This window comes from Lithobates pipiens, unplaced genomic scaffold, assembly GCF_037356315.1.
Source record: "Lithobates pipiens isolate NorthernLeopardFrog02 unplaced genomic scaffold, aLitPip1_a1.2 Scaffold_8, whole genome shotgun sequence".
Lineage (NCBI taxonomy): Eukaryota > Metazoa > Chordata > Amphibia > Anura > Ranidae > Lithobates > Lithobates pipiens.
The window spans coordinates 386,850,840-386,864,448 of record NW_027507903.1 but is presented as its reverse complement, the minus strand read 5'-3'; the positions used below and the strand labels follow the sequence as shown (position 1 = coordinate 386,864,448).

Here is a 13,609-nt window from a genome sequence, read left to right as displayed (position 1 = left end):
TGCTACAAAACTGAAGTACTTCCTGTATGGGAGGGGTTATATAGGGGATCACTTCCTCTCTAAAGACCTTTGGTCTGCCAGTGTCCATTCACCTGGAGCTATAGTATAACCCAGCAGGTAATGAATATTATCCTGTGTCCCATGATGTACTCAAAGAGAAGGATTTTACAGGTAAGTGATGTAAAAATACTATTTTTAATGTTTGACTATGACTTGCAGCTAGTGAAAATCCAAAATTAGAATGAGATGATTTTTATGACCACGAACACACAATTGGTTCTTAGCACCACATCCCAGAATTTAATATGGAAGAACGAGGGAATTGGGACTTTAAAAGTGAAGAATAAATTGTCAGGATATCAAATATAGTATGTATAAAAATGTTTTTTTTTTCAGGAGTAAAATAAGAATTCATTAATAAAGGGGGGAGGAGATATACAGATGACCAGTACAATAAATTACAATTTCAACAATGCAGCAGTGGCTGATAAACTTCCCAACATGTTTCGCCCATGTCTGGTTTCCTCAGGGGTTGCTGTCCGTTTGCAGTGCCTTCTATATCGCCTAAAGAGGGGACTGAAAACTGCCGGTATGGCTAGATGTTGAGCTATATCAGAAAAAAAACATGCATTTTAAAGTGGAGGGCCACCCTGAAAAACAAAAATATATTAAAATTTAGAAAAAAATCAGAAAAAAAAATCAAATTTATTTTATTTTAACTTACCAGAAATGCCTGTTGCTAGGCACATCGTCCTAATCTGCCTCTTCCTCCTCCGCGGTGATCTTCTGTCTCCTCTCCTCCGTGCGGCGTCTTCTGGGCAATGTGGCGCTGTGTGTTCTGGGAACTGTGTCCCAGAACACAGTGCGCCCCATTCACAAAGAGCTGCGCGACTCCTACATGCGCAGTAGGAAACAGGCAGTGAAGCCACAAGGCTCCACTGCCTGTTTCCCTTGGTTAAAATGGCGGCGCCGGGACCCGAGAGCCGAGGGACGGGTCATCGCGGGCGCCCTGGACAGGTAAGTCTGCTTATTAAGTCAGCTACAGTGTTTGCAGCTGCTGACTTTTTTTTTTTTTTTTTTTTTTTTTTTTTATACTGGCTCTCCTCTTTAAGCGGACCATAGATGGCAGACGAGGACCAAATGGATAGGTTATGGAGCTAGCTTAATGCCAAGGGCCATACACCTCCGGATACTGTAGTTGGTCTAAAGCACTCTGGATTGAGTGTAACGGCGTGCTTGTGTTCCTGCGGGAACTAAGGAACACAATCGATTGAATAAATTGCCGTTGAGATTCTCTGCATTATTCTGTCCTCTTGCATTATTGGGAATGCGCGGAAATAGGACACTGCTTTTGGGGGGAGGGAATGCAGAGGACCCTATGGGAGTGATGTGCATGGGGCAGAGGACATTACAATGGGGGGCCTATTGGGGACCCCAACTCCCCTGGGGACAGGAACCCCATCTCCAGACCATGCTGGCAGGGCCGATGTCGGCCACCCTTGGGTGCCAGGATGAGGCAGTAAAAAATCCAAATCCCCAGCCACATGCTCACTCGGGGTGAACTGGCTTTGTATTGGTGAAGCACCTTAACGTGAGGTAAACCTGTACTGTTCTTACTATGTAAGGATTATTATCTTCTTTTGTTAGCAGGTGAATGCGGCCCACAGTGCATTCACATTTAATCTGGCCCTTAAGTGCCCTGATCTATATCATAGTTTATAGACACTCTAACTTTCACACAGACTAAATTATACACTGATTTGGATCATTTTTATGGAAGAAATGTAGCCTTGGATACATTTTGGCCTAAATTTATGAAGAGAAATTTCCAATTTTTTTTTTTTCCAAAAACTTTGATCTTTTTATTTTTCATTAATTTATAGAAAACAAAGTGGTGCTTGAAGATCCTCAAAAGCTGTCCCCCCCCCCCCCCCCCCCCCATTCCCCCCCTTGTGATTTCCATTTTGTTTGAGTGTTTTTGCATTTTTTTTTTCTTCTCTTCTCAGATGCCTTCAATAAAGCTGCAGAGTTCTGATGGTGAGATTTTTGAGGTAGACGTTGAAATAGCGAAACAGTCTGTGACTATTAAAACAATGTTGGAGGGTAAGTTGCAACAAGCCATGTATTAGGGATTGGGGGGGGGGGGGGGGGGGGTTTACCTTTTTTTATTTTTTTGTGTTTTTTTATGCTTGTCATCTAAGCTAAGCCTTAGAACACAGAAAAGCATCAAGTATAATTTATCAAATGTTTTTAAAAGTACATTTTGATATGGCGGTTTGATCGGACTTTACCGTAAGGGCCGGTTCACGCGGCGAGGCGTCTCCGACTTGCCTCGCCGCGACTTGCAGAGGACTTCTGTATAGAAGTCAATGCAAGTCGCCCCCGAAGTCGCCCCCAAAGTAGTACAGGAACCTTTTTTCTGAGTCGGAGCGACTCGAGTCGCTCCTCTCAGAACGGTTCCATTGTACAGAACGGGGGCAACTTGCGGGAGCGAGCCGTGTCGCCTCGCGTCGCCTCGCTGTGTGAACCGGCCCTTACATGTGAAGGACAATTGTAACATAATTATAAATATTATCTTTATCACAAAAATTTGAAAAATCTTAACACTTTTTACAAATTAAAACCAAAGGGGTTGGCTTGGATCAAGATGGTCTAAAACTGTGGAGGGGAAATATACCTGTGCTAGAACAGAAGACAATATGTACTGAATAAGATTTTAATCCCAACAGGGGAAAACAAACGATCACCCTTTACTCAAAATGGGGAGCTATATAGCCAGTGCATCCACCTATGGTGTCAGACAAAAGGAAAAACGCACTACAATATACTAGATCAATACCTTTTTGAGATTCATCACACATTTACCTCAATGGTATTCCAGATGGCAAGCAATAATGGTGATTAGTCCCAAGAATCCTGCAGTATTTCAAATTGGAAGGCAATTGTCTGGGACTAAAGATGGCCACTAATCATATTTCCTCAATATATATTTTTAACAATCGCTTTCTATAAGACCTATTCAGTACAACCCACAGTTATATTTGACACTTGCCAGCTAGCTTGCATCAAAACGTGTCAAAATTGCTTATACTATATGCCATAAAAAGCTTCTGGTCCTTATTTCTGTTTTTTGATCCACCAGGGTTCTATAGGAATTACAGTGGACATATTTATCTCATCCAGAGGACAAGGGTCCTATAGTATACTGTCATAGCCAAATGTCTGCAGCACTTTCCTCTATATGCTTACACCAAACCGTATAGCACCATCCACCACAACTCCTCTCTGCAGACTGACACAATTTAAGCAGTTACTGGCGCCTAATTGCAGCTGGTATCGGATGTGATTAGGGAAATGCCTAATTCTGCTTCCCCGTGTCTCAAGCAGCCACAATGTCTTATCTTTCAATTGATATATAGCAGACCCTACCGTGATCAATATAACGCCTACATATGATAATCCTACCACCACCTTAGTCAAGGTAGGAGGCTATGCCCCCCCCCCCCAGATATTAACCATATATGGGGTCAGTGACATCAATTCAGGTTGCATATAAGGACACCCAGCACAACACTCTACCACTGCACAGAGCAGGAAAGTATAACATGTTTGACTACAATTATAATTTTAGTTAAAAATAACCGAGTCCGGATAATGAGTGGGTATTTCTTAACTACAGCGACCTGAGGTGTGCCATGGTCATGTAGGACAGTGTGCGTAAGAGGACAAAAATAACAAAGGTAGGTATGGAAAACATATATGTACAACTAGTCAAGCAGAGTAGTAAACACTTGAATAACTTCATCATCTGGAATATATCCATTATAGCCGGTTGAATTCCAGCGCCCCAAGTATTTAATGTTAGACAGCATCCAAACAAGGGTTGCTAAGGATGCTGCCCTACTCCTGGAAGAATGACCTGAAATATGCTGCGGATTTAACGCTAAATTAGCAAACACAATTCTGAAGTGAGACATAAACTGTTTGGAAGTAAGAAGAGGCTGCGCAGGGAAAGGGGGTAATGGGCTTCTGAGGGGAACCACTGCGAACTTGGAGAGTTGGTCCAAAAAATGAACTGGACACCAGATATTTTTAGTTTTTGTAATAGTTAATCACAAAAACCTGACTTGTCTGTTTTTGTTGTTGGGGAGTTGCAGAGAAAAATAGAGGAAATCTGGCGAGACTGTCTTTGAGTAGTACCGGTGCTTTGTGGCTTGCTTGAGATACTTCCCTGGGTCTGAGGAAACCAAAGAAACCTAAGTAGATGGTTGCCTTGAAGACGAGGCTGGGACCTGTGCCAAAAGGTGAAAGGGATAACAAATCTGAGATTTTTGAACATCTGGCCAGTGATCGGTACGGTAACTATCCCTGACTTTTCTGGATATCCTTCAACATGGCTTTGATGGGATGAGCCGCAAAAATGGACAGTCTATCAGGATCCTGAAGTGTTGAATACCTGAGAAATATAACTTGATGGCGTTAAAGGGAAAGGGAGAATTCGCTACGGCACTAGGCAACGAAAGCCATCATGTATTTGACATCCCAAACACTAGTCTAGGCATAGAGGGTTGTGAATCTACAAAAAATGCTTTCAAGCCGTATTATAAGCTTTAAGTATTCCTAGATAACAGAGTTCACCATTTTGGCAGCATGCACCCTGAGAGCGTATAATCCATTGTGAGCAGGGAGTAAGGTGGAACCGGCTTGCCCACCTGAATGCTGTAAGAAAAAACGCAGAAAATCAAGATGAGATACCACTGACTAATTTTGCCTTGAAAATTAAATTTGTACATGAGGCCCAAATGCGTCAACCTGTGCATAAAGGACATAAGGGATCTGGATCTTCCTTCAAGAATTTCAGCTGTGGCTGAATTATCAGTAAGGGGAAGGACTGTGAGACCAGACCACAGGTCCCCATGTGACTGCAGCTACCACTATCGGGTAGACTTCAAATAGTGATGAGCAGTAAAGGTTTTCAAATGTTGCTCTCTGAGGCATGCGACATGTTTTGAATCTGTGGATAAATCAACTAGACATGGTTAGATTATAACCAGAAATAGTTTTGTGAAAACGACACCCCTTTGTGACCAACTACAAATGTAGATTCTGCAACAAAAAGACAACAAGAATAGCGCATGAGCATGAACCTAGTGAAAGTAACCCCCTGTGTGAATGCAGTAAGTGAGCCCGAGTAACTTGTTGCACACAAGGACAGATAATCGGAAAGGAACACTCAGGGCCTAATACCTATAGACCCTGGTAGGTATAAATGGGCATATAACAAGGTAAATGTAGGATATACTGGTGAAAAGTATGCACTACAATCACTTGGGAACAAAACCTCAGCCTGCATGGATCTGTAGACATGACAGATCCTGTGTAAGGCAACTTGCTACATACCCCATAGCGAAAAGACAGACATGACATGCGTTGTTATCCCTGAATGTAAACGTAGGATCCACCTGCAACTATATCATGACGTATACCCCGAGTGACTGATTTGAAAGGTATGGAAGAACAACTTTTTAAAGTAAACAAAGGAGCGCAGAAGGAAGACCACTGATATTAAAACAAGCCCCCTAAACAATCTGAACCGTGACTTTGATGTGCTCCACTGTGGAAGGTGGTATATCGCAGTGAGACACCTATTATGAGATTGAGGCCAGGTGATGACCATGACAAATCTATCTTAGTCCTTCATGTTCATGACTCCACTTGCATGTGCAAGCAGTGGCAGCCCAGATGAGGGGCTGTGCATGGCCACCCAGCGGTGGAATTACAGGACTCGGCAGATTAAAACACTCGTGCTGCCAGTGAGCCAATCCCCAATGCACATTACAGTTCAATGATATGAAGGTTAACAAGTGCTGATGAGTAGTGCACATATACAGTATAGTTGTACACGAGGGGTGGACTGTCAGTGTAGCTGGATGTGATCTGGGGGTCTCGGCTCAGTCTACAATGATCATAGTACAGGCAACCACACTAGGGGCTCTGTTTCCACTTGTATGACTTGTCATGTGACTTTGGACAGCTATAGTCGCTTGACAAGTCACAGACCATTGATTTCAATGGCACCCGTTCCTATCTTTGCGACTTTGAAAAGGTACTTGCACTACTTTGATGTGACTTGAGTGTAAATTTGGGTCAAAGCTGCACTCAGTGGCATAAGTTGCACTCTAAATTGTGCAACTTTGGGGTTGCAATAGTGGAAACCTGACTTGTCAGTGTCGCATGACAAGTCACAGCCCATTGATTTTAATACTAGCCGTTCCCATCTATGCAACTTTGAAAATCTGCAACTTTTGAAGGGGTACCTGCAATGGTTTGATGCAACTTTGATCCAGAGTGTAAAGTTGGATCAAAGCTGCACTGTAGCCTTAGGCTATGTTTCCAATAGTATGACTCCCCATTCTTTACAGTGGAGCACCACACCAGGTCACCCACCGCAACGGGGAGCTCCCCCCAGACCCAGTTTGGCCAGGTTAACGCACTACAGAGAAGCGGTATTGAATGCACAAGAGAAGGCTAATGTTCAGGTAAATGGGGTAAGAGTGTCGCTCTAACCCAACTTCTCCGCAGGGCCAAATTCTCGGATTTCAAGAGGTACATGCTGTATGCCGCCAAGCTAAGAGTTACAACTAATAGACAGGCCCACTTCTTTGAGTTGGCTCAAGACTCAGCCATGTGGCTGGACCGCAGTGAATAAGCCTTATGCCACAGCAACAGATGGAGACAGGCTAACCTGATTCACCCACAACTGAGAGCACTCGGAGACCTGCACAAGTGCCTTACAGAATGTTTTAATGTTTTGTTGAAGCTCGCCTATTACCTCCTGGATGGAGCTGTTCCCCCCCCCCCCCCCCCCCCCCCGGCTTTTACTAGCCCTGCTCCCATTTTTTTTTTTTTTTTTTTACTTTTTTCCTTATGACTTTTTTTAATCCCTCTGGTCCAAATTTCTATGACAGAGAAGCTATTTACATGTGAGGAATTTCCTTGCCTTATGCTGCTGGGAGCCATGATATTACCACGCAAACCGTGAGCTATCTTGTGAAGTACGCAAGAACAAGTGTGTTCTCTACATGTGAGAGGTAAATTAAAAACACCATGTTGGTTTTTGTTTCGTGTTCCACTACAAAGGCTCATCCTGTTGATGGCCTGTTTTTTTTGTACTTTCATACTTCACTTTACACCGAAAGCTACATTTACTTGACACTGCATTCTGGATCTATTGTTCTGCACCAACTGATGCTACTGAAAGGAAAGACCTTTGGCTCAGGCCTAAATTCTCCAAAGAGTTTGCAATGGCTGATATTCGCCCCTTTTTACCCACAGGGGAAGGGACCCCTGGTCCCAACCAGCCCTATGGGCCTAGATTTGCTACAGAACTTGCTTGGGCACTGCTCTGAAATGATGCCTCTTTTTTTAAGGTTATGTTTTTTTTTTTTTTCCCAAAGGCTGAATTGCCAATAATTTCTTGGAATGTGAGGGGCCTAGGCTCCTCTCTTGGGTATGATGATATCCACTTGTTTGAAAAAGTGTCACCCTATGATTTTATGTATGCAGTAAATGCATTTAACTACTGAAACTTAATGTTGTCTTAAATATGCTTGGGTGGGTAGAGCCTACCATTCCACTCACACCTAATCAAGGGGGATGAGTGTAATGATACATGAATCGGTGGATTTTCAGGAATTCGATGTTTGTATAGACGCTGAGAGGAAGGTTTGTTTTCTTGCATTGTCGGGTGGGAAAGGTGCAATGTATTCTAGCTTGTGTATATGTACCCCCCCTGCCGTTAAGTGGCGGTGCTCCGGTTATTGTTGGCTTACCTGGAGAGCCGACTGGATCTACCACTGCTGGTAGTGGGGGTCTTTAACTGCTGGCTGAGTCCCTCCATGGCCAGACACCCAAGTTTGGGGGGTCTCTGCCACATCGAGGGATTCTCCATTGCTAAGACTGCTTAACGAGGTGGGATGAGTTGATGTATAAAAACCCTGTAGATAAACAATTCTCTTGCTCTCCCAAAGCGCATGGGGCACTGTCCAGAATTGACCTTGCCATGCTCCCATCCATCTCAAAAGTGATATATAAACCCCATGGTGTGTCAGATCACTTGCATATGGTGATTAACTTGATTATATCTCCCTCTATCCAGGCTCCCAAGAGCTCCATGGAAATTGAATGAATGCCTTTTGGCTGAAATTATTCTTGACTCACGAGATGGAGCGGAGCATGAGGGAATTTCTGGACGGCTGAGAATTTTACTGAATCCCCAGGCAGGGGCTGTGTTGTGGGTCCACTCATCCTCTTCCCCTTTTTTCTGGGCTATGGTGGGTGTCTGTGCTGTGTGAGCCATTTGGGGAGGCCGCCGTGCGCTCCGCAGCCATTTTGTGGTAGCCACAGTGTTTTTTGTTTTTCCTTAAACCATTTTCTATTAGTTTGGCGGCCAACTTCTTGGCACTCTCAGACGTTTTTTGCTGAGGCGGGCATTTTCTAGTAGCCTCAGGTGGTTTTGCCTCGTGGATGGCACAGGGGAGAGCAGAGGGCGGCAGCAGCAGCACAGTGCAGTACCTGGATCAGGGTGGAGAGTCCTGCAGGGGGCCCCTCAGTCTGTGCAGCTAGGAGGGTGGACTTTTGTGTGCCTTGCTTTAGGTCACTAAATGACAGGTGAGTGTGGGTCTTCCCCAGACATCCCTGTGATTGCAAATGGTTCCCAGGCACCTGCAGTGCCTATGGATGCTCTGTCAGCAGTCCTAGAGGATTTTGTTGCCAAGATGGAAGTGCCATGTGGATGCAAGCGGGGTAAACGCCTGTTCTGATGTATCGGAGGATGCGGAAACCAGGACCGTTCGAACAGTGAGGATGACTCCATGTCCGGGTCAGTGCAGGAAAAGGCTTGTAGGAGCACTTATTACAGCAGTGCGGGATACCCTAAAAATGGAGGATATGGCGGGGACATCTACAGAGGTGTCGGTCCCTTTCGGGTCTCACAAGCTGGCCTGCACACCTAAGGTGTTTCCTTGCCTAACTTATTTTACGTTTATTTACAAGGAATGGGGAAACCCACAGCGAGCCTTTTCAGTCACGAAATGACATGGCGATGCGTTACCACTTTTTGAAGAGTTTCCTGAAGAAATGGACATGATTGGACCCCCCAACCCCCCCCCCCCCCCGGTATCCAGGTTAAATAAAGTAACAACGATTCCGGTGGCAGGGACCCCGCTGACAGAAGGGCCTAAGCGATTGCCCGGTCCATGTTTACCGTGGTGGGGTCAGCATTGTGGCCAGTGTTGGCCACGGCCCTGGTATCGCAGATGCTGACTGAATGGGCTAAATTGTTGCACCGTGAATTGAAGTAACAGGCTTCTCTGGTCTGCATGGAGCTGGCAGACCAGTTGGTGCAGGGCCTTAAGTATGTCTGTGATAGGGCCTTAGATATGGCCCCCTTGCTCTCTAGAGCCTCGGCATCTGCAGTAGTGCTACGTCGCCTGATTTGGCTGAAGTGCTGGTCTGTGGACTAGGCATCTAAGAAAGCACTGGTGGACGTGCCCTTCCAGGGAGAAGGCTATTTCGAGCCTCGCTGGATGACAATATTAGGAATGCTACTGATGGGGATAAGAGTACATTACTCCCACAGTCCAGGAAAGGTAAGGAGCCACACTGTAGGCAAGGGCTCTCCTTTTTCCGCTCAGAAGCGTGTTTTTCGTCCGCCTGGGTCGGCAGGTAAGGGTTCCCAGTCGTGCTGGCTCTGTCGGCCGTGTATGTTCCAGGCGTAGAAAACTGGCAAGTGGACTACCTAAGTCGTCAGATGCTGGACCAAGGGGAATGGTTGCTACATCCAGTATTTTGGTTCCTTTGCCTAAGGTGGGGCACACCAGATGTGGATCACCTGGCTTCTCAACGCAATCCAAAGGTACAGAGGTTTGTGGCGAGGTCAAGGGATCCCTGAGTGGATGCGGCAGATGTGTTGGTGGCTACATGGGGGCATTTTCGGCTGATTTATGCTCCCCCCCCCCCCCCCCAACTTCTACCACGTCTCCTTCGCAAAGTGGAGGCCGAGGGGATTCCGGTGATTGCCCCAGATTGGCCTTGGTGTCCGTGGTACGCTGTCATAGTATGATTGGTGCGAATGTTCCTTGGCGACTGCCGATGCTAGAGGACCTTCTGTCGCAAGGTCCAATATCTTCATCCTGCTTTACCGTCGCTTGCTTTTACGGCGTGGCTGTTGAAATCCAGGTGTTAAGGGGCTGAGGTCTGTCGAATTCGGTAATATCCGCTATGTTGAGGTTTTCTCAAGTCATCTCTGAAGATTTATCATAGGACGTGGAAGGCCTACATCTCCATGTGTAAGGAGATGGGGGTGGCGTCCGTGTACATATTCAGTTTCCAGGATCCGGCTTTTTTTTTTTTTTTTTTTTTTTTTTTTTTTTTTCCAGCGAGGTGTGTATCAAACTGGTATTAAGGGGCCGATATCAGCTTTGGCTGTTTTTTTTTTTTTTGTGTTTTTTGTTTTTTTTTCAGCGTCCCTTGGCGGCTCATTCATTGGTGAGTATGTTTGTTCAGGGGGTTCAACATGTGGCCCCTCCAGTTCGACCAACGCTACCTCCGTGGGATTTGAATCTGGTGCTTCAGAAACCGTTGCTTGAAAACCTTTTAGGGAGATTCCCTTATTAACACTCTCTCAGAAAGTAGTCTTTCTAGTGGCCATTACATCTGCCAAAAGGGTTTCTGAGTTTGTGGCCTTGTCTTGCAAGTCTCCCTACTGGATTCTCCACAAGAATAAGGCGGTGCTGCGTTCGCAGCCTTCGTTTTTTTCCAAAGGTCATCTAAATGAGGACATTGTGCTTCCATCCTTATGTCTTCGGTCGTCAGACCCCAAAGATGAGATATGGCCTTGCATTCCTAGGACGTGGTCCAGACTCTGTGGGTGTATCTGCTACGGCTCCTTTTTGGAGGTCGGACTATTGGTGACTGGTGGTCTCATCGGCCACCATCTCTTGGTGGATCAGACAGCTTATGCCATAACAGGACGGGCACTTCCCTTTCCTGTCACAGCGCATTCTACCAGGGCAATTGGTGCCACTTGGGCTTCCCGATATCAAGCGTCTGTTTCTCAGGTGTATAAGGCGGCGACCTGGTCGTCAGTTCACGCTTTCACTAAGTTTGATGCTTGCTTCGGCCTAGGGCTGAAACGATTAATCGACATTATCGATGATTGTTGTCAATGATTTTCATTATCAGTTGGTCCGCACCATGCGATCCGTGGAGCGGTCCAAGGCCGCGGCCTTAGGAAAGGCCGTGGCTTCGGCCTAGCTCTGGAGCTGGCGGCCATCTTGGCACATGCGGCGGTGTTGTAAATTGTAACCCCGTCACTTCCAGGGCGGCTCCGTCACTGAAACAGCTGATGGCGGCCCTTTACCGTGCATGCGCCACTTCAATGCTATTAACAGCGCATGCGCAGGATATTTCTTTAGCAGCAGAGAAAAAGTATGGACTCAAGTGGGCGGAGACGGGTGGGCGGAGTTGGACAGAACAGAAAAAAGGGGGTTTGCGCTATGGATAAGCTGCAAAAAGGAACGGTGAATATAAGAGGGCTGCCACTACCCCAGGCTTCCAACAAAAAGTTGGAACAGTATACCAATGTTATAAATACAGGTAGTAAAGGCACTCTACTCTGTTTTATAACCCCAGGAAATGTAAAAAATACAAAAATTTAAATGAAATTAGTGGGTGTGATTTTTGTAAAATCTGTGCAATGTGCAAATCTTGTTAGAGGACTAATATTTGCATTATTATATCTGCACAATTTATATTCAATTGTGACAAGTGTGTGTGTGTGTGTGTGTGTGTGTGTGTATATATTTATATATTATATATATTTTTTTTTTTTTTTAATAGTATTGGCTTTTTTATTTGGTCATTGTGCACTCAGATATATATTTATCACGTGGTATAATTTAACCACTACAATACAGGGCACTTTCACCCCCTTCCTTCCCAGCCCAATTTTCAGCTTTCAGCGCTCTAGCGCTTTCAGTGACAATTGCGCGGTCATGCTACACTGTACCCAAATGAAATTGTTATCATTTTGTTCGCACAAATAGAGCTTTATTTTGGTGTTATTTATTCACGACTCCGTTTTTTTTTTTTTTTCGATATAAGCGCAAAAAAGCGGAAATTTGGAAAAAAAACATTTTCTATTTGAAAAGAAATCCAATAAAATCAAATTTTGTCATAAATTTAAGCCAAAATGTATTCTGCTACATGTTTTTGGTAAAAAAAATTCCGTTAAGTGTATAATAATTGGTTTGTGTGATCACGGACATATGTACGCAAATGATCATGTACATATGTGTGCAGGTGATCACGTACATGTGTGCAGATAATCATTGGGACATGTGATTTTAGTGGGACATATGTGGGGGACATGTTTTTATTATTAGGGACATGTGTTTTTATTATTTGGGGATATGTGTGTTTTGGGGACATATGTGGGGACTGTGTTTGTACTGTGTGGTGTGTTGTGTGTTTACACTACACTGATGATCAGTGAGTAAAAAGCTGTAAAAAGCAGCCCATACTCACTGATCATCAGCCGGCTGCAGCGTTCTGCTCTCCTCTCCTCAGCGGTGACTTCCGTGTGAGGAGAGGAGAGCCGATTGCCTAGCAACCGGCTGTTTGTTTACATCACATGACGGCCGTGATTGGACACGGCCGTCATGTGATCAGGAGGGCCAATCACAGAGCCCTCCTGCCGATCTGAGATGTGCCGTGTCCGGGTGACACGAGCACATCGGGATCGCGCCGCTGCACGGGCACGCGCTCAATCCCGCTACTCCTGAATGACGTTCCTGAACGTCCTATCAGGAGTAGACGGCTCCCACCCGGCCGTATATATGCATTGGCCGGGTGGGAAGTGGTTAAAGATCAACATTTGATAATTGATTCATTTTTACATTGTGCGTTTTTTTTATCCGATTAATCGAAAAAATAATCGGCCGATTAATCTATTATGGAAATTATCGTTAGTTGCAGCCCTACTTCAGCCGCAAGGTTTTGCAGGTGGCTGTTTAGGGTTGCCTCTCCTCCGCTGAGGAGCTCTGGTTGTTAGGGGTGGAGTTATTGTTTGCTGTTCCCACCCCTTGTTTCTTTGACACTGCTTGGTGACGTCCCTAAGGTCAAGAGCTGCTGTGTCTGTCAATGAACTGTAGAGAAAATAGGATTTTCTTGCATCAGGCGACACAGAGCCATAGTGATTACTATGTGGGTTATATCGGACCGATAGGTGCCGCACACTGGCACGCCCCTAAGGCGTGTACTCCCCTATATAACGCCTCCCATTACTGGGAGTCCAACGTTTTTTCGTCAGTGTCTAAGGTGTTGGTCACAAGTAAAGATGTGCTGTGCTGAGCTCCACGGATAGTAATCCTTGATGAGGGCTAGCCATGCTGCCTGGATCCATTCTGATGTCTTCATGGGCTAAAAGAATGGTACCCGGGCCTCATGATCCAGTACTTTTTGGTAGTGAGGCCATAAAGTGTGTTTTTTTTTTTTTTTTTTTTTTTTTTTTTTTTTTTTTCTGGCAAGGTGCTGTCTCAGGTCCAGG

The 13,609-nt window shown here is 45.2% G+C and overlaps 1 protein-coding gene across 4 annotated transcripts in view; it reads left to right on the top strand.

Annotated features, from left to right (window-relative positions):
- Positions 1-13,609, top strand: part of SKP1 (S-phase kinase associated protein 1) — a 295,730-nt gene that overhangs the window by 35,194 nt on the left and 246,927 nt on the right. For 3 of the 4 annotated variants that reach the window (XM_077473904.1, XM_077473905.1, XM_077473906.1), the window contains exon 2: positions 2,007-2,103. The exons of the other annotated variant lie outside the window; for it this stretch is intronic. In XM_077473904.1, the coding sequence (XP_077330030.1) occupies positions 2,007-2,103 (97 nt within the window). The remainder of the gene's footprint in view (positions 1-2,006; positions 2,104-13,609) is intronic. 4 annotated transcript variants of the gene reach the window in all.